The sequence below is a fragment of the Pelophylax lessonae genome, assembly GCF_965119305.1.
Source record: "Pelophylax lessonae genome assembly, chromosome: 4".
Classification (NCBI taxonomy): Eukaryota; Metazoa; Chordata; class Amphibia; order Anura; family Ranidae; genus Pelophylax; species Pelophylax lessonae.
Genome location: NC_138771.1, coordinates 227,300,161 through 227,322,167, shown reverse-complemented (window position 1 = coordinate 227,322,167; position 22,007 = coordinate 227,300,161). Strand labels below are relative to the sequence as shown.

At 45.6% G+C, this 22,007-nt stretch overlaps 1 protein-coding gene across 1 annotated transcript in view; it reads right to left on the bottom strand.

Annotated features, from left to right (window-relative positions):
- Positions 1-22,007, bottom strand: part of ASZ1 (ankyrin repeat, SAM and basic leucine zipper domain containing 1) — a gene marked incomplete at its 3' end in the record, with an annotated part of 757,393 nt that overhangs the window by 359,286 nt on the left and 376,100 nt on the right. Inside the window, exon 9 of the mRNA XM_082255308.1 lies at positions 7,801-7,857. Within this exon, the coding sequence (XP_082111434.1) occupies positions 7,801-7,857 (57 nt within the window). The remainder of the gene's footprint in view (positions 1-7,800; positions 7,858-22,007) is intronic.

Below are 22,007 nucleotides of genomic sequence, written 5' to 3'. Positions count from 1 at the left end.
GGAGGGATTCCATGCAGAATTTTTGAACCCGCACGAAGCTTTTAAGTCAAAAATCGGACGTACCTTGCCCTCTTTTCTGGGCACAGTGAACAGATTCGAGTAAAACCCCCGAAATCTGTCCCGATGCGGCACCGGGACGATTACCCCCTGGGCGAGGAGATCCTGAACCGCCCGATGAAGATCTTGTAAACGATCTGTGGTCAAATGAAGATTTGAGGGAAAAAATCTGACGCGAAAGGAATTCGATCTTGTAACCTGATCGAATGATTTCCTGAACCCACCTGTCCGAAATCCGGAGCAGCCAAAGTTCGAGAAAACCACGCAGACGTCCCCCCACCCCTGGAACGGGTGAGGGCGTCCCTTCAGGTCGAGACGGACTGGGTCGATGTGCCAGCGTGGACGGCTTTTGACTTGCCCGCCCAAGGCTTCTTCTGGCCACCATGGCCTTTGAATGACTTGACATTGTCCTGTGCCTTGAAGGCACGAAAGGACCCTGCTTGCCGCGGAAAAACTTCCCTTTGGGATTCTGAGGCAGCAAAATGCTCTTGCCCCCAGTGACCCCTTTAACCAATTCGTCCAGGGAGTCCCCAAAAAGGGGATTCCCCGCATAAGGGATGTCAGACACCATCTTTCTGGAAGTCTGGTCAGCCGACCAGCTCTTTAGCCATACCAAACGACGGGTTATCACTGCGACAGCAGGCAGGCGTGTGGCTAAAGGGGCCTCATCCAAGGACGCGTCACACAGGAACAGAACAGCCTGAATAATCTGGTCCACAATCTCCAAAGTAGTAGAAGGGCGGAGTCAGCCACAAGGGTGCGTCTGAGCACCTTGGCCCAATCTACCACAGCCAGAGACACCATGACGGAGGTGAAAATAGGTTTCATCAAGGAACCCGTCACCATATAGGAGTGGCGAGCAAGAGATTCCATCCGCCTATCCGTAGGGTCCCTAAACACCGCAGAATCCTCCGTGGGCATAAGAGTGGCCTTGTTCAACCTGGACACCGTGTGATCCAATTTAGGGGCCAAGGACCATCGCGAATCCGTAGGAGACGCGAAGGGGTAACGGAGCTGAAACCATTTTGGCACCACAAAATTGCGCTTCAAATTGCGCCATTGTTCGTTCACCGTTTCGTGAAACTCAGCGGGACAAGGAAACACTTGTGCCGCCTTACGGGTTCTACGGGTCCCAAAAGAAGACCGCTTACCCGGCGGGTTGGGCTCATCCTCTAAATGTAGTGTATCTTTTACAGCGGTAATAAGCGCAGACATAGCAGACATAGTTCTCTGGCCGTCCCAGGGGGGGAATCATCCTCCTCCTCCCCTTTCCGACTGAAAGGACTGAGACCCTTCAGGGGGTACACTGTCCATGGCAACCATATCAGACTCTGAATCAGAGGAGTGAGAAAGTCTAGGCCTTTTTCTAGAAGCCCGCTCAGACATCAATAGATCCACTTTGGACGCTAAAGTCGCAAGTGCAGCAGTAATTGCAGATGATTCAGACGTACCTGAATCATCCACGAAAGCTGGGGGGAATTTGCTGTCCTAGGATTCCATAAAAACTGTTATGGCGCTGGCCCTTTAAATCGCGATAGCAGCGACCCCACCGCAATGCACCGCAATAGGAACTAGCCTGAAGCCTGAAATACCCCTCAGGTAGGAATAAAAGTGATAGCCAGGAGATATCCCCCCAAAAACAGCAATAAAAGACCCCCAGAAGTGTTATCACGCTTGCTGACGATCTGTCTGTATGAGGAAAGGAAGTGATGTCACACCGCTAGAGTCTAAATAGGACTCGTGCTAAAGGAAAATGGCTGCCCATAGGAATCAAGGGGAGGCTCTGGGAAAATGGCCGCCAAACACGTGTAGAAAGCAAAACGTGCCACACACAAGATGGCGCCCGAAGGGCGCGATACATTACATAGAAAATGGCTGCAGAAGTACCCTCAGTGAAGCCAGAGCAGCCGCCCATACCCAAAATGGCGGACCCGCGGTATTTCACCGCTGTGGTCCGTCCACACATGCCTGTACCCACAGAGCATCCTGGACGCGATAGTGCCCGCGCAGGGACCAGGAGGAATGTGAGCCCCAGACACACAGACATGAGGGGAGAGCACAGACACCAGCAGACTGTCATCCCCAGACAGAGGCCCTACACAGAATGTACTCACCATTCCATGATGACGTGGGCACCTCTCTGCGACGGGAAGCCTCCCACCCCAGACGGTGGGGGTGCCGTCAAACAGGACTCTAGCAACGCACGGAAATCGCGGTTGAGACATCCTAGCGAGGTGGCCACCTCGCAGGCTTTTGTCCCCGAGGACAGGGACAGGTCGTTTGCGAGGCCAGGGCATACGCATAGCCTGCTAAACGCTCGATGGCAGGCTGGGATTCCATAAGGTTCTCTGTCCTGGGACACGAGGACAACCAGTCCGATTCCCAGCTCCACAAACGATGTAGTCTTCCGAAGATTCGACTAACTACGCGCAGGAAACAAATAAAAAGCTAGTAGTGTAAAGAAAAACACTTGTACATAAAATAAAAATAATAAAAGAGAAGAAAGGCTGAGACTGTAGCCCCAGCACAGGGATAGCCTATCTTACTCCTAACTAGGCAGAAGACAAACTGAGTTGGGAATGCTGATAGCAGGGGGGTATTGGACCAGTCTTATGCCTAGCTTGCTCCTGTGGATAAGAGGTCAATACCCATTGGTGAAGACTATTGAGGGGCGGCGACTGTCAGAGGACGTAAGAGAAAAAAGCAATTCACCACGCCCACGGGGCTGTCCCTATAGGCATAACCTCACTCCCTCAAAACAGTTTTGTTGCAAGCAGTGAAAGAAGACACAAAACCATCCCCATATCAGAGGGGCGGGTGCTGCGTCTGTCAATGGACTCAAGAGATAAGGATTTTACGGTAAGTTCTTACAAAAATCCAGTTTTCTCTATCGTCCATTGACAGACGCTGCTCTCATACTTCTTAGTCATTGGGACGTCCCAAAGCAGTGAAGGCATGAGGGGTGGGGAGAACGCAACCAGATAGTAAATGTAAACTCTAAGGGCTAAACTTAGCCAACTAGGTAACAAGGAGCTCAACCAAAAACAGGAGCTCACCCATGAAAGAAAAAACCCTTAAGAGAAATAAACGATTCTTTTATGAAACAGCAGCCAGCAAAACCCTGCAGCCAAAGGAAGCATCTGAAGATGCCAACAAATCTACCTTGTAGAATTTTGTAAAAGCGTGCACAGACGACCAACTTGCCGCTTTACAAACTTACACTACTTAGACTTAAAGGCGAAAAGCCCAAGAGGCACTCAGCGCCCTAGTAGAATGTGCCTTCACAGGGAAAGGAGGAACCAGACCCTTCAGTGAATAAGCCTGAACAACCATCTGCCTGATCCATCTAAAAATGATCGCAGAAAACGCAGCCAAACCTTTCCGAGGTCCTTCGGTACGAGCAAAGAGTTTGATTTTCTAAAAGACCCAGTTATCGCCAGATAAACCCTTATCGCCCGAACCACATCCAGAGAGTGCAAGGCAATTTAATTGGGATGCTGAGGCTTAGGACATAGAGAAGGCAACACAATGTCTTCATTGAGATGAAAATCCGACACCAGAAGAAAAGACAGATTAGTTTGGAGCACCACTTTATCTCTGTGGACCACCAAAGCAGAGAAATCTCCCTAATGTTCTTAAAAGGAGGCTTTTGAAGAATGGACAAAACCAGATTGAGATCCCACGGAGGTAATGGGGATCCCCGCGGGGGAGCCAGATGAGACACCCCCTGAATAAAGGTGCGAATCAGGGCAGTAGCAGCCAACGGATGTTTGAAGTAAATGGCCAAGGCCGACACTTGGCCCTTGATAGTGCCCAAAGCCAACCGCTGCTCAACCCCTTTTTGGAAAAAAAGGCCAAAACCCTAGCTACAGAAAACAAGCGAGGGTGCCGCTGCAGTGAATCACACCAGGTAATGTACAATTTCCATGTACGATGATAGATCTTCCTGGACGCCGATTTAGTTATCTTGCAAACCTGGCCTGTTGGTGGGTCCCGAGGACCACTGTTGCAATGGAAGAAAGACCTTTGCCAAGGTGGAGTCTAGAGTCAGCCCCAGATAAGTCACCCGTACGAAGGGTGTCAGAGCAATTTTTTTTAAAATTGATCTTCCACCCGAATTCCTGAAGGGTCTGAACTGTAATTGAGAGGTCGCCCAACAGAACTGAGTGAGTCTGCTCGGAACAGGAGATCATTTAGATATCCCAAGATCGCAACCCCTCTCTGATGCAACAAGGCCAACACCGGGACGCACCTTGCCCTCCCTTCTGGGCACCGTGAGGTTTGAATAGAAACCTTGAAAGCAAACATCATTCCCATGATAAACCGTGTACACAGCTGGAATATGCCCTGAGTGGGTTAGATGTCTTTACTCATATCTGGATACCACCAAAGTTTCGACCACTTTCAAATAGCAGCTCGCCCTTGACAAAATCTACCCTCCATGTCCGGGACTTCCTACATAGGAAATGTGGTTGGGAATACAACTCACCTCTTATGCCTTTATTAGGTCACGCCTACTTCCCACCAGGACAACAAGACTATTCTTTTCAAGCCTGACTATCCTCTAACTCCCCACAACTGCATCAAGCAGTCTCATCTAAAGGTATTGTGCCATTATCCACAATCAGACTAACGTATACCCACTGGCGCTATGCTCAACTAAAACAATTTATAAGGTCACTTTCACATCCCCTACGCACTTTAACTACTCTTACCCCAATTGAAGATACTTTTAAAAAAGGATCGCCCAATTGAGAGGCTCATATCACTATTCTACAAAACGTTACACTCCCTGGATGAACCAGCTACCCCATCTTTTATACGTAATTGGGAAAAAGACTTGGACTCTCACCTTTCCGACTCCCAAATCTCTAAAATTCTACAGCTTGTGCACATCTCTTCCATCTCCTTCAAGGTATCTGAAATGAACTAAAAACTGTTGACTAGATGGCACCATACCCCTGCCAAGTTACACAAGATATTTCCGAGTTGCCCCTTTTGGAGGGGCTGTGGAGGTCTGGCCACTCATGCCCATATATGGTGGTCATGCCTGTTTATCAAACCTTACTGGTCTGCGGTCTTGAAGATTATTGAAGTCATTCAGGGGTACCCCCTGACAAGGGACCCATGGGTAGTCCTCTTCCACTGCTCGGAGACACCAGCAGGCCCCTATCGTCACTCCATCACCCCTCATTTACTAAATGCCGCCAAATCCCCGATTCCCAGATACTGGAAAAGCTCAACCGTCCCCTCAATATCCCTCTGGCTCCACACTGTGGACCATTTGTTCCATATGGAAGATTTGAACGTGGAATACAGGAACTAGGCTGACAGAGTGTTCACGACATGGGCCTGCTGGATCTCATTTACACAGTCCTCAATGTATGCCTCCCTTTTGTCTTAAATATATGATAGTTATCTCTGTCCTCGCCGATTTGTGAAAAGCCTTGGGTGCCAGGTGCTTCTCTCCCTCTTTCTCTCCCCCCTCCTCCCCACTGTTTCCTACCTGATCCCCCCTCTTCTATTCTCTTTTGTCTTCCCGTACTGCTAAATTGACGAGATAATGTTCTTCTGCACAGGTCAGGACCTACAGGCCGGTCTACCCATTTGCTACTACAATCTGTATGTGGTTCTTTGTGATACTCTAGCTGTCTACAGTTATAGGTGCACCTTATGCGGATTGTTACGTGCTGTTCCATTTATTCTTATTTCATTGTTATTCTTATTCTATGTTATGTAACCCTTTTTTTCTCAATAAACACTTACTGAACAAAAAAAGAAACCTTGAAAGCGTTCCTGAGGAGGAACCAGAACAATAACTCCTTGAGCAAAGAGATCCTGCACAGCCTCCCGGAGATCCTTCTAACAATCCGGAGACAGGCGAAGATTTGACTGAAAGAACCTGTCCACCGGCTGGGACTGAAAGTCGATCTTGTACCCGGAACGAATCAGTTTGTGAACCTACTTGTCTTGAACAAAGGAAATCCAGGGTTCCTGAAAGCGCAGACGTCCCCCAACCCCAGAAAGTGGGTGAGGGTGCCCCTTCATGCTGAAGAGGACTGAAGAAAATCCAATTTTCTCTATCGTTCAGTGACGGACGCAGTCTCTAAACTTCATATCAGTAGGGACGTCCCAAAGCAGTGCCATAAACATAAGGGGGGGGGACAGCAGAAAAATAATTCCCCAAAGCTAAACCATAGCCAACCAGGCAACATAGGACTCATCAGAACAACAAGAGGAGACCCACCTGAAAAAAACATTAAACACCCTTAAGGGAGACTAAAACACCCTTAAACGGCAGCCTGCAAAACTTTGCAGCCAAAAGAGGCATCTGCAGATGCCAGCACATCCACCTTGTAAATCTTTATGAAAGTGTGAACAGACGACCAGATAGCAAACCTGAGGCACAGATGCCTGATGCAGAAAAGCCCAGGAAGTGGCTGTGGTGGGTAGCTGGCTGGCACCCTGTGGTGGGTGGGTGGCTGGCACAGGCCCAGGGCCTGTGGCTGGCTAGCTGGTACAGGCAGGGCCTGTGCCTGGCTGGCACCGGGCAGTTGTGGGTGGGTGTATGTATGTGGCGGCTGTGTTAAAACACACTGTGTGCACTCACTGTACCTTTACTGTCCAGAGACCCCAGGCGAGGCTGAGGGAGGCGGCCTAAGAAGACAGAAGCTGTCCCAGTGCGCGGAGGCGCATATGCAATAACGTCACGACAATATCAGCAATATCGTCCGGGGCCAATTCCGATATATCGGGGAAAGTGCATATCAGCCCTCGAAATATCGGCCTTGCCGATAATCAGTCGATCCCTAGTTTAGACTCTTCTTGTAGGTGTCACTGGGTGGACTGAATGCGCATTCCATCCCACACACCATCACAGCTGTAAAGGAAGTTACATAATTTGGAGTGTCTCAAAGACTAGAGAGGGGTGTTGTTCTAGGCTAGAGATGCAGCAGGAAGTGGCTGTAAGGCATTAAGTCTACATCCAGACTATACAGACTGTCACATGGTACAAAATCTCAACTAAGCCCAGCATATCTGCAGACATCAGAGCAACATGGTACAAAAGTATGATTATGCTGGGACTGATCATTCAATTCAGTTCTAGAGAAAAGAAAGTGGGAGTTTAGCTTTAAAGGTTGTTTTAAAGCGGTAGTAAACTGCATAAAACAAAAAAAAAAAATTCCCTGCAAATTATTGCCATAATGTGCTAATACGCATCCCATACTAGCAAAATATAAAAGACATACTTAAAAAAACTAAACCCTCCAGCTGCACGATGTCACCGCTCACAGGGCTGCCATCTTCATCTGGGTCTTCCTTGCGGGCAGGCGCCGTTTGGTTGGTCGAACTGTGATAACGTTACTCCTATGCATGTGTGTGGAAGTCACGGCACACAGTCTATTAAGAGCATAGTTCGCAAGCACTGGTGTCATCAACGCTGCTGAAGTGAATATCTCCTAAACGGTGCACATTTAGGAGATATTTACGGTACCTACAGGTAAGCCATTTTATAGGCTTACCTGTATGTATAAGTATAAAAAAATTTAATAAATAAACCTTTATTCCACTTGAGGGTATATGAACAGTTTGGTGTAATTTTACTCAACCTTCCTGTCCATGTCAATAATCCAAAACACATACGCTGGGAGTGAACAAGATGCAATTAGTAAATATTGACAAGAGGTTTATGTCAAATGCATATATTAAAAGAATTGTTTTCAATAACTTGAGTTGACTTACCTTTTTAAGATCACCTTCCTCTAAGGTTAAAAGCTGTCTTAAGGTTATGTCAGATTCCTACAACACAAATGGATGTCAGCATGGGTTTAGATTATATAATTAAAAGGCGACATATACATTTATTTAATCCTCAATAACTTAAGTTGAATTATTTCTGCTGTTATTTGCTGTGTCCAACTTGTATTATAATCTGTCAGCAAATAATCATACCTTCTATTTTACATAGGCTTTTAAATGGTAGCAATATTACTATGAACTATGCCAGGGGCTGATTCAAGATAGCCATTCTCTACATAACATAAACCCAATGCAACTAAAAAAAAAAAAAGAAAGAAAAAGAATGGGAATTTTGACATACCTGTAAATTCCATATTTTGGTGTACAGTATAAGACACAAGAACTGATTCATAGACCATGTGTTTTATGTGGCTACCTTTAAGTGACTGGACAATCGCAAAAACTTTGCTGGGTCTGCACCTTAGTCTATTAATATAACCCCACATTTTCCATGAGGCTCCAGTTTTTTTGAGTAATCAATAAGGAGATCACAAAGAAAAAAGGAGAGGGACCTTGGTCCTGTACTCCAAGTTACAACAAACTTCCCATCCTTATCAGACAAGACACAGGAATCAAATCATTGACTATTGGATGTCCCCAAGCAATACATTGAGGGGTGGGCAATAAACCAGCAGCAACAGGCCCATAGTAAAAAAAAAAAAAAAAAAAGGTCAACTGACCCGAAAAGTTAACAGCAGAAGGACCTTGAAGCTGAAGCAAGTAAAAGCAGAGACTCAAAACAGCCCCCTGGCAAACAAAGGAGTTCGGAAGAAAACTTGTACAGAAGCTCAGGTGGTGGCTCCGAACATTTAAGTATGGAATGCTAGATGCTGTAAAAAGCCAACAACCAGACTTTATAAAAGAAGAAGTGCAGGCAGGGAAAGAAGAATGCTTTTACTTGAGGGTAGAAGCCCTTTAACCACTTGCCGGCCACCCACCAAAGATTTACTGCGGCAAGGTGGCTCAACTGCGCAAATCAATGTACCTGTACGTCGCATGTGCCCACCGAACCGGCAGTGATCGGATTAGTTCCAGAACTGATCGCTCATCAGGTTCAGGCCAATGATTTATGGGCTGGTACTGCTGATCAGTTCTGGCAAATCACAGAACATCCCATACCTGTGTAATGCAAACACAGACACAGGAAATTATGCAATCTCCCCTCCTGAAGCCCTTTTCGGTTCCAGTGAGCGAGGAGAGAGCATCAACAGTGAGTACACAAGCACTACACTGACACCAGGTACACAGACACATGATTCACCCACTGATCACCCCTACAATTAACCCTTTCACTCTCTGTTACAATGTCACTATATACAGTATACAGATATTTTACTGATCACTGAATTTATGTCACTGCTGACTTCAGTTAGTGTCAACAGCAGTGAACGGCAGCTAGTGGCAGTCCCAGATAGGTTTAGGGTACCTGCCATATTTCTCCTAATAAAGTTTGTTTACCACCTGATCACCCCCCTGTTAACCACTTCACTGCTCTGTCACAGTGTACAGATCTTTTTTCTGATCACTGTATTAGCATCACGGGGGACGTCAGTTAGCATCAATCTAGGATAGCTTCAGAATGCCCGCCACATATTCAGTAATACATTTAAACCCTTTGATTGCCAGTGACACACACTAAACATCTCAAATACTAATATAGTGTCTTAACGGATCAATATCTTTGATCAGAAATACACTAGCATCCCCATTCGTTTAGTATAGTGTTAACAAAACGCAGCGTTAGCAGGATCAGCCCTGACACCTGCGTTTAGCCCCTCTGCCCAGCCCCCAAGAAGTGCAGTATCAGTAGATCACGGTCACTTCCGATACAAAGCACACAAAACCACAGCATTAGTAGTCAGGCCTGATCTCTGCTAGCGCTAGCAGTTACATTTTCTGGCAGCGGTTCAAACAGTCCTTGACAACCAGGTGCTTTTTTTTACCTGTGAGTCTCACTGGGTACCTATAAATTTATTGGCCAAAATGTCCAAACAGAGGTACACCAGTGACTAGGCCTACACGATGTTGAGCATGACAGATGAGAGGGATGGGGAAGCCTCATTGTCAGAATCAGGCTCATTATTCAGACCTGTAGAGAGCAGCGGCACCCTGACAAATAGCTCTGATGACATTAGTGGTCCCTGCCAAGGTCAAGCGTACCTGACCCCTTTCCCAGGTTGCTGAGGTACAACAATCACTTGGTTCTCGTATGCAGCAGAGTGTCAGTACTAGTGCCGCTCAACCTTCTGACGAACTGGTGAGTACCAGCGGCCTAGTACATCCTGGCCGAAGACAAACCAGGACTACAGTAACACTTGGTGGCGTGGCGAGTCCCATAAGTGCAGTTCAAGCTGGTGCAGTTGCTAGCACAAGTAGTGTCCCGCAGCCACCAAGAATTCAAAGAGAGGCCCATAGTGTCCCTCATGATGTGCTTGCAAATCCTGATTGGGAGCCCACCACTTCTTCAGCACCCGTATTTCCACCATTCACTGGCCAACCCGATGGAAAACAGCCAATTTTACTCCCCTTTGTTTTTATGAGCTGTTTTTCATTGATGATCTGTACAGATCTATTATGGACCAAAGCAATTTATATGCCAATCAATTTATCGTCACAAGCCCAAATTGGACTCTTGCCAGAGAATTTGCATGGAAACCTATCACCGTTTCCTGAATTTAGAACCTTTCTGGGCCTATCCCTCATCATGGCCATTACTAAAAAGAGTGAGTTGCGGTCATATTGGTCCACTGACCCAATTCATCATATGCCCATGTTCTCTGCTGCCATGACCAGGACTAGATACAAGCAAATCTTGCGGGTTCATGCATTTCAACGACAATGAACTCTGTCGTCCTCGGCATGACCCTGGATTTGACCGGCTCCACAAAACTCGGCCCCTCAATCACTTCAACCAAAAATTTGCAGCCTTGTATACGCCCTAACAAGCTGTCTGCATTGATGAGTGCCTGATTACATTTTCTGCCTACCTTGCTTTCAGTTTCTCAGAGGTCTTGTCCATTGAACCGGACTGACCCAACCAAGACTTCTTGTTTCCTCCGGAAGCTCTGAAAGGTGTGCATTTTTCCTGTGCCCCTGAGGCACAAAAAATCCTCTGGTGAGCCTTGAAGGAAGGTCCCCGCTTACTGCGAGGCGCCTTACCTTTTGAGGTTTGGGGGAGAAGAGTACTCTTGCCCCCTGTTAGGCCCTTGATAACTTATCCAAGGAGTCACCAAAGAGGAGTTGACCCAAAAAGGGAAGGTCAGCCATGGTCTTCTCAGAAGCCTGGTCCGCCGACCAGCTCTTTAGCCACACCATGTGGCGTAATGCGACCCCTACCGCAGACACACTGGCAACCAGAGTGGCCTCGTCCAAGGCCGCATCACACAGGTACATCATGGCCTGGGCCACCAGATCCGTAAGTTCAATTCGGAGGAACTGACTCAGCCTGAAGGTTGCTCTTAAGCACCTTGATCCATTCTGTAACCGTCTGAGAAACTAAGGCAGAGGCAAACACGGGTTTGAGCAGTGAACCTGCCACCAAGTGTAAGTGGCGGGAAAGTGCCTCTGTACGCCTGTCCACCGGGTCCTTAAACCCCGGGGAATCTTTCACGGGTACCGCAGTTGATTTATTCAACTGGGAAACAGTGTGATCCACCTTAGGTGACACTGTCCAGCGAGTGGAAACCGAGTCCGCAAAAGGATAACAGCGCAGAAAGCGCTTGGGCACCACCGGCATGTGCTTAATGCGCCGCCATTGCTCATTCACGATTTCGTAAAAATCCTCAGGGCAAGGAGAAACCTGGCTCGACTTCTGGGCTTTGCAGGAGCCGAAGGCAACCCGCTTTCCTGACTGTGTGGGCTCATCATCCAGTTGTAATTTTTCCCTCACTGAACTAATCAATGCTTCTACCAGAGAGCGTTCCTGCGCTGCGGCTGAGGAGGACTCATCCTCCTCATTATCGGACTGTGAGGACAGGGATTCCTCAGGGTGAGCGTTGTCTGTGGCAACCATATAAGGCTCTGAATCAGAGGACTGAGAGGGCATAGGCCTTTGAGTAGTAACTTGTTTCATTACAAGGTCCACTTTGGCCGCCAGAGTTTCTAAGGCTGCAGGCAGAGACCCCAGAGAAGGGTAACCGGATGGTCCGGCTGCACAAATAAGTTCAGAGGGGAAATTTCCACTTTGGCACTCCATTTTAAGCAATGACAAAATTGAGTACACTGGCCCTTTAAATGTTGGGCTCGCGGTGTGCACCACTATACCGCACTATAGCCGGAGTCCCTCTTTAAGGCTAGCAGGTATCTTGACAGGAGCTAAGTGTTTCCGAGGAATGTTAAAAGGACTAAAAAAACCCTTACTACTAGCCAACCTGGATACGTAAACCGCTCTGTCAGTAGCAAGTGAAACTCCAATACAAGAGAATAGGAAACATAGCCAAAATGGCCGCCAGCCATATAGCACGGCTGCCCACACTTAAGATGGCGCCAGAAAACGGCGCCAAAAACTCAGGGAAGCAAGGAAAAACGCTCTTACATAGATGCAGCTTGATGCCCACACTTAAAATGGCATCCGAAAACGGCGCCAGCAGTCAGGAGCCCAGGCCATGAGGCCTTTACGGGGACCCACTACAGGGGACCCCCCCAACACAAGTTAACATTGTCACACCCCTTCCCCAAGGCGCTAGTTGCCGCTATAGCACCCCCAGCAGGAGCAGGGAGGGCAGGACCTGTCCTGACAGACCAGGGGGATATTTTAGGAAACCCAGCCCTTTTATCCCCAGGAGTGGGCCCACAGCTCCCCCACAGGCATTTGTCCCAGGGACACGGGGGGCTTGTAGCACTCACCATATCATGGGCCATGGGGCTCCACTCCAATACAGCTTGCCTTCCACCCTGAGTGGGGGTGCTGCCAGCCAAGAGGGGTATGATGCAACTCAGGTCGCTCCAAGTTGAGGTGTCCTAGCGAAAGCATCTGTTTGCAGGCTCGTCCCCATCAGTCGGGGCTCTGTTGTGGCGAGGCCTGGGCGGACCACAACCTGCTCAAGCTCGTTTGCCAGGCTGGGAGACCTTAAGGATCTATATTATCCAGTGCAAAACCTCAGCCCGGCTGTCGCTTGTAGTTCACCAGGAGGATCCCCGTGAAACTAGCTAGCGATCGTGAGTAAAGAAAAACATAAACATGTCTTAAAAGAAATAAAAACTGAGACCGAAGTCCCAGCAGGGAACCTGCTGGCAGTTAGGCAGATAGGCAGCTATGAGCAGGTGTGTCTGGGGTCATGTGGATAGGACAGCCCCTAAAAGTGTGCCTAGTGAAAGCTTTCACTGCCTAGCTACTCCTGAAGAGGGTGCACATAACCCATTAGTGAAGAAACTTCCAGAGCTGCGTCTGTCAGAGGACGTAAGAGAAAAATAAATATTCAATGGGCTCAACATGCCTCTAAGCAAATTCATTGGGGTGTCTACTTTCCAAAAAGGGGTAATTTTTTTTTTGGGGGGGGGGGGGGGTTTGTACTGCCTGCTATTTTAGCACTTTAAGAAATGAGATCGCAGTCAGAAAGTAAAAGCTGCATAAATGCCAGTATATACATCTTAGTTTATTGAGATTTTTTTTTTATTATTAAAACGTTTAGCTAAATATATTTTGGCCTAAATGTATGACACAAATGGAGCACATTGGATAATTTTTATAAGAATTCAGTCATTGACAGATACATCGCCTGATCTTCATTACCATTGGGACGTCCCAAATCAGTGTCAAACATGAGGGGTGGGAACACCAAAAACAAATTCCCAAGGCTAACCAGTAGCCAACCAGGCAACAGGAGCTCAACCAAACCAACTGGAGCCAACCTGAAAAAAAAAAAAAAATACAGCCTCGAAAAGGTTGAGGTCCTGTACACCTCAGCCTGAAGAATTTTGCTGCCAAAAGCAGCATATGCAGATGCCAACACATCCACTTTTTAAAACTTTGTGAAAGTGTGCAACGACGACAAGGTGGCCGCCTTGCAAACCTGCCTCACTGACGCCTGATGACAGAAGGCTCAGGAGGCACTAAGCGCCCAAGTAGAGTGTGCTTTGACAGGGAAAGGAGGAACCTGACCCCTGATGGAATAGGCCTGAATAACTGTCTGTCTGATCCATCTGGAAATGGTTGTAGAGGAAGCAGACAATCCTTTCCGAGGCCCATCCGTGAGCACAAATAGTGCGTATGACTTCCTAAAAAAGACTCCGTAGCTGCCAAGTACACTTAAATTGCCCGGACCACATCCAAGACATGTAAGGCAGTTGCCTTCGGATGTTTGGGCCTGGGACACAGGGAAGGCAACACAAGGTCTTCATTCAAAATTAAAATCAAAAACAACCTTTGGGAGGAACGGAGGACAGGGGCGAAGAACCACCTTATCTCTGAATCACCAGGTAAGGTGGGCAGGAAAAAGCCACCGGTTCTGACACCCTGCGCACAGAGGTAATAGCCTTCTGAGACTACGTAAGCAAGGGAAACTTCCGAAGATTCTCAAAGAGGCTTCTGGAGTACCGAAAGCTCCAAATTGAGGTCCCAAGGCGGCAACGAAGACTGCACTGGAGGAACCAAATGTCGGACACTCTAAAGAAAGGTACGCACCAGGGAGTGTGTAGCAAAGGGTCATTGGAAGAAGACCGCCAAAACAGACACCTGGCCCTTGATGGTACTCAAGCCCAATTTCTGTTCAGCCCCCCATCCCCCCCAATGGAAGGAAGGTCAAAATCCAAGCCACCAAGAAGGAGCGAGGATGAATCCCAAGAGACCCACGAATTGTACGCCTTCCACGTACGATGGTAGCTCTTTCTAGAAGTAGATTTCCTAGCTTTTAACAGCGTTGGAATTACCGACTCAGATAAACCTCTATCCATCAGCACCTGGCGTGAACGTAACCAGAGCAGACTTCTGAAAATTCAGAGTACAGCCGAACTCCCACAGAGTTTGTATGGTGATTTCCAGGTTGTTCACCAGAGCAGTAGGAGACTCCACTCGTAGAAGTAGATCGTCCAAGTAGCCCAGTACCGCGATCTCCAGTTGGCGTAACAGTGCTAGCACTGGGGATAACACTTTTGTGAAGACCCGAGAAGCAGAGGTGAGACCAAAGGGTAACGCCAAAAACTGAGAATGCTCCTCTCCCACAGCAAAGCGGAGAAAGCGCTGGTGACCAGCACATATTGGAATGTGAAGGTAAGCATCCTTGACGTCGATAGAGGCAAGAAAATCCCCTTGACGTAGGGATGCCACCACTGTGCAAGTAACTCCATTCTGAACTTCTGCACCCGCACAAAGCAGTTCAGCGCCTTGAGGTCCAGGATTGGCCGCACCTTGCCTTCCTTCCTGGGAACTGTAAACAGGTTTGAGTAAAAACCCTGAAAAAGTTCTGAAGTCATAAGACCTGTTACTTTCAAGGGGTGATTGTCCTGGTTCTAATGCCCCAAACAGACCCTGTAAGTGGTCCAGGGACAGGTGCAAATTGGAAGGAAAGAACCTTGCCAAGAGAAAAGAGCGAAACTCGATCTTGTAGCTGGACTGAGTGACTTCTTGGACCCACTTGTCTTATACCAGGGAAGTCCACGGGTCCAGGAACCAGCAAAGAAGTCCCCCACCCCTCATGCTGAAGGAGCCTTGTCTGTGGGTCTGGAGAAGCCCGCTCTCGGCTCACCAGACCAGGTTAATTTGGGTCCTCGAGAAGAGGCCCTGAAAAGCTTTAACCCCTCTGGTCAACCCTGAGGGACGGGAAAACTTCTTATGAGCCGAGAAGGAGGGCCTACGTCTAAGACGAGGTACCCTACCCTTAGTAGCCTGTGGAAGAAAGGTAACCCCTCCCCCATGAGACCTTTAATTATGTCATCCAGGGTAGATCCAAACAGGCGATCTCCTTGAAAGGGAAGATCAGTCAAGGCCTTTTTAAAAGTCCGGTCCGCAGACCAGCATTTGAGCCAAAAAGACGCACCAAAGTACCAGTGCCGAAATAGAGAGCCGCGCCACTAGGTGATCAGCATCCAAAGAGGCATCACAGACTGCATAAACTGCAGCCCCTGGATCAGCTGGTCTGCCAGCTCAGCAAAGGCAGGGGGGAGAAATTCTCCCTCCAGGTCATGGCGTAAAAGCTTAGCCCACTTGGTCATAGTTTGCAACACCAGGGCAATGGCGAATACCGGCCTCAGTAACGAACCAGCCAGAGCATACATATTGCAGGCCTCAGCCTCCAACTTCCTGTCAGCTGGATTCTTAAAGGCGGGGGACTATTCAACTGGAATCATTGTGGTCTTGTTCAATCTGGAAACTGGTGGAACAGTCCACTTGTTAAGAAGGGACTCCCCATAGGGGTAACACCTAGAAAATCTCTTAGGGACTCCAAGGGGATGCTTTGGTTGTCCTCACTCTTTAGTGACAATTTTGTCAAAATAGACAGGGAAAGGAAACACCCCAGGATGTGGACAAGACCACCCACACTGCCCCAAGCATATGTGGAGGGGGGAGAGGTGCCTGATGCGAAGGAGGGGAACCTGGGGGTCCGGCCATCCCAAGGAGGGGCCCACGTCCACCCCATAACCCTCCAAGGGGAAAGGGGGGGCAGCTACTCACCATACCAGGAACCGGGTGGACACCGCTCCAGACAGACATAAAAGGAAAATGATATCTGCGCTTAGTGATAAATACAAAAATAATGCATAAATGAATATGGATAGAAAGGCAGCCAGTCACGTAGGCAATATATAAAAACCTATAGAAAACAAATATAGGATAAAAGGCAGCGCCAATCAATAAATGAATGATAAAAAGTCCTAAAAAGCCGTATAAAAATGTCCAAAAAAAATCCTTATAGTAGAGGCAAAAGAGCTTCAATGGTGATCCCGATCACCAGTGATAAAGGTCAGGTGAATACACCCAAACACGTGATGTTCAGAGAAAACTCTTACCGGAAATGTTTGACCCCCTTAAAGAGAAGTCAAAAACAGCAGGTATGAATCAAGGTGATAGGATCATTCAAAGTAGCTGATAAAGAACTTCCTGAGCAGATAACCAAACTGTGCAGGCAAAACAGTATGCTCCCTCCAGGCTGTATATCAGTTAACACTTGTATAATCTCCACTTCCCCAGTATCAGATTACCTCAGAAGTAATGGACAAAAACAGTGCAGATTGCATAGGACTTTTATTGTTAAAAGAGAAGTAACACTCACATGAATCTGATGATAAAAGGCATGAATACGTTTTAAAAGCCGCGGCATACAGCGCCTTACGCTTATCGTCAAACAGGAAATGACATTGTCAGAGGCATGGCATTTGGGACGCAAGCACGCATTATTAGCAGACCTAAAAACGGAAATGACAGACGCGGAAGTGACCCGCGTCTGCGTTCCACAGAGCTGTAAACAAAAACCGAAAGTCTCGAGCAGCTACGAATCAGGCTGAAATGAATAGCCTGATTAGAACGAAACAAGCTGCATTGTACACCATATCTCACGACAGCTACAACAAAAGATTACTTGCCAATGAACAAAAATATCCAGAGGCAAAACCAATGAAATTAAATTCAACCAAATAAATATATGAAATAACCAAAGAAAAAAACAATAAATACAGTAAACTACCAAAAATCATAATTAATATAACTATGTATAAATATACACATAAAAAAAATGCATAAATAAAAATAAAGAAGAAAAAAGTAAAAAAGAAAAATATTATGCTTGAAAGGACCAATCAGCTGTTAAGAAATCAATTAACATCCCATTAAATATTCATACCCCACGGAGAGTAGGTCTTCATATCAAAGATCCAGCAGGTTTCCAACCTGGAAATTTTCCGCCGGACAGGACTGCCTCTCCAGTAGGGTATGAATTTATCAATACCCCAAACCTTAGTGCCAGCAGGATTTTTGTTATGGCACAACGCATAGAGTTTTGACACACTATGGTTGGGGAAACCCTTCCTAATGTTTTTAAGATGTTCCCTCACCCTTACAGTCAGTGTCCTAATGGTGCGGCCTATGTACTGTAGGCCGCAAGGGCACTGTAGGAGATATACAACATTAGTAGAGGAACAGCTAATGAAGGGTTTAATGGGATGCACTTTAGAGGTAGCCGTGGACTGAACCTCACAAAATTTCCTGCCCACCAAAGAATTAACTCCGCAAACAGCACATCTCATACATGGAAAATAGCTGGTGATATTGTTAAAAAAAAGAGACCCGATTGGGCTTATCAAGAACATTCGGAGCAACATGAAGCCATGAACCCCTCACCATCTAAATGAGGGGGCTGTTGGTCAGTAGGAATGCTGCGTCTCGGGTCGTGACCCAGTCGTATGCAACCTTACGAAGCATTTAGACCAGTGGGGCTACGTCGCGGCCGACCTAGTGCAGAACTGAGGTCTGCGTGCGCTCGCTGGCCAGACTGGGTTGACCACTGGATCTAGATTATTCAGCCCGTCGCCCAGTCCGGCAGTCGATTGTAGATCTCACAGGAAAAACCATGAGAAGAAAAAAAAAGATCTAAAAAGGAAAAAATTTGCCAGGTCCAGAGATCCCAGCAAGGAACTGTCAGGGTTATTGGGTACATTAAATAAAAGAAAAATTTAATTTTGGCATAGTCATATATAGATATTCTATTTTACATAGAAATGAAGCAGTGACATCCATTTTTGTCAGGTTACTGAAAGGTTAAATTTTCTTTAAAAGTGCCTGTTCAGGAAATTCTTAAACAGGTTTTACCCCAGACATGCTGTGTTGACCTAAGGTAATAGTCTGTTGACTTTCTTTAAGATAAAGACTAGCTGACAATATACCAAGGTAATCTTGTTTGTGCGGGATCATAAAAAAAGTCAGCATTTTCTATGCTTAGATCCATTTAAAAAACAGATTTAAAGATATATATTATAATCTTATATGTAAAGGAATATTAACACTGAAATATATATATAACTAGCATACAAAGATATGTAGAAAATTGATATATATTATAATTGTTTCATATTTTGCTAACTTCTAACTTTACTGATTTTGATGACTCATCTCTGTATGTCAAAACAGGCTTCAGTAAACATTTGTAAATCGTAAGATGTAGAAAGCATCATAAAATTTTGTTTGACCTTGCTAGACTCCAGAAGGTCTGGATTGTAAGCTATTGGTCAATATAAAGTTTGAAGTTTATTTGAAGATAAATATTGCTATGAACTGAACCTAAAGAGCAATGCAATACTGCCATTTTTGCTGACTGCTACTAATTGAAGTCTTGGGTTAAAAAGTAAAAACCAATATATATATTACATAAGATATATTAAATATTAGAATGGTGTTATCAAGATTAATTCCTTATTTGGATATTAAATGGATATGAAATGGACATGTCATAGATGAGAGCATGGTTACATTTTATGTTGTTTTATAATAGTCTTAAATGGAGAAATCTTTATTTAATTTTAATATACTGGTTGACCAAGAGGTGTCACCCTATGACATCACCAGTTAATGAATAAGATGTTCCAACCAATGGGGTTCATGTTACTCCCTCTGGGTTTAACTTATGGTAATTTTTAATAATCCTTTGTTCTATACCATATAAAAGCCCAGATGAGAGTGACACATGACATTTTGCCCAATATACATCACACTTACAACATACACACTACTACAGCTATGCACAGACTCATCTACACAGACTCCATTTCGCTCTGCCATGTATCTGAACCTTTGAGGGACGCCAAACGAAGCTCCTCCCTAATTGGCCACCATCTTGGAAAAGCAGCCATCTTAAGGAACCTGGTAACAACTATTCTAAGCTAGCGGACATTTTAAATATGGTAAATATGCCTTGCTAATTATGTGATTATTATTCAATATTGTTTATGTACTTCGTTAAATGTTTTACATTTCATATTTAAAGGGTAACGAAAGTACAATCCCAGCCGTATAAACCATATGTAGTTTTTTCTCTAAAGAGATGATTTTTATTTTTTTATAACATTTTTATTAATATCAGATTAAGCGCATTATTGCGAATTTAGTCTTCCGTTTTGCATGGCTTATTCTCACTCCATCTGCAGTGGAATGACTTTCGGCCGTGTGATTGCGCAGACAATTGTGGTCTGATTGTATAGTATACTTAAATATGGTTTCTACTACATCTGGGGAAATGGTAATCTTGCTTTCGTTTCACTTTAACTTTGTTTCAGTTTCACTTTCATTATTGAGCTACACATCACATTGCATTAATTGTTTGAAGTTTGTATTTTTGTGAAGTTATCTTTTTGTGTCATCTCAAGTTTGATCATTTATCGTGATTACATGTCTCGTGAATAAAACTTTTATATATTCCATACTGTAGACTGTTTTCACTAAGATTGGTATATGCTTTTAAAAAGAAATTAATCAATAAGAAGAATTCGCTACATATTGATTTATGGAATAAGTTGAGATTCTCCTTCCGCATAGATCTTTGCTTATTATTAACCATAAATAGACACTGTTATATTCAGAGCAGTATAAACATTCTGACATAATGGAGGCACAGCGAGATATTATTAATTATTATTAATTCTGACAGAACTTACTCTTGAATAGGCAGAAAAAATAACTGAGTATCTATAGCAGAGAGGGAGTATGACCCCTGGGACTGCCCATATGTGTAGCCAGATTATTTTTCTGCCAAGTGTCCTTATCCTGTTGGGGGCAATATAACCCAATGGTTATGAAAATCAGAAGCTGTGTCTGTCAATGAGCGAAAGAGAAATGGGATTCATTGACAAAAAGAGAAAACAGGCGACTAAGTAGAAATTGTGAATTAAAAAGAAGCAATAAAAACTCACATAAGGAATGTGAAAACAGGCACATGAGGGTCTCCGGTGGTCAGAGTGTGATGCTGCTTATAGTACTGTCCTGACCAGCAGGATACAGAAGTGATGTGAAATGGTGGAACCGAGGGCTGGACCGCAGACTGAGACGCAGCGCCTTCTGTGTAGGCATCACCGGCGTACTTGCAACACATTTTGGAGCATGCTCACTGGAATTGGCTAGAAGCATGCACTCCTTTTTCAAGCCGATACAAATCAAAGAAAACGGTGCGTTTTATATGTTCGGTATACAGTACCATCCGGCGGAGAGAACGTGCATACTACTCTACAGAGCCTGGAAAAACATACAGAGCTATTGCCATCAAGTGGAAAAAATGCAAACCACCCCATTGGGAAGAATGCATACCAGGGACAATGCTGAAAGGATTACATGAGATAAGTACGAATAAAGAAAATATCTACTATGTGGATGGAACAGTACATAGATACTGAAAACGAAAACATTTTTTCTTTTTATAAGAGAACAAAGATATGCCCTTGATGGGCTGATAGTTATAGGATAAAAATATTTCTAAATGCACAAATACATCAGAGACTAGAAATAGGCATTGGAGAATGGCTGTGGTTGAAAATTGATGAACAAATCATACTGGAATATAAGGAAATGGCAAATATGCCATTTGTGTGTGTATTTCCATGCTGTATGTATGTATGGATACATAGCTAAGGGAAAAACTCAAGAGAACGATCCTACATTTTTATTTGTGGTGTGAAGGTGTGTGGCCTGAGTAGAAGACAGTGGAAAATGTTAGAGATTGTTTGATACCCTGAATAGCGGGGGGGGGGGGGGGGGGGATAGGTTTTTGGGCATTTGCTCTATTATCTATACCTCCAGGCTGGTAGTGGATTTGTTGTGATGTTTGCCGAAATGACAAAGGAACCCTGTGCTTGTCCCAGCCTTTCTCCGATGCTTGGCAAATCTTTGTTGGAGAGGGCATCCTACATACAATAGGTTACAGGGACAACTTAGGCAATAGACCACATAGTCTGAGAAACAATTGCAAAAGTCATCAAGTGTATAGAATATCAAGAGGACAGAAAGGGTAATCGGTCGAAACGATCGTGGTAGCCGAATATGTTGTTTACCGGGCGCTCGAGTTCGGCACATCGCGGATCAGGTAGACAGATTATTGGGTGGGCTGGGGACGACCCAGCGGTCATGGTGCATGTGGGCACCAATGACCAAGTAAGAGGAAGGTGGAGGATCCTAAAGAACAATTTCAGGGACTTAGGGAATAGATTGAGGAATAGGACCTCCAAGGCGGTTTTCTCTG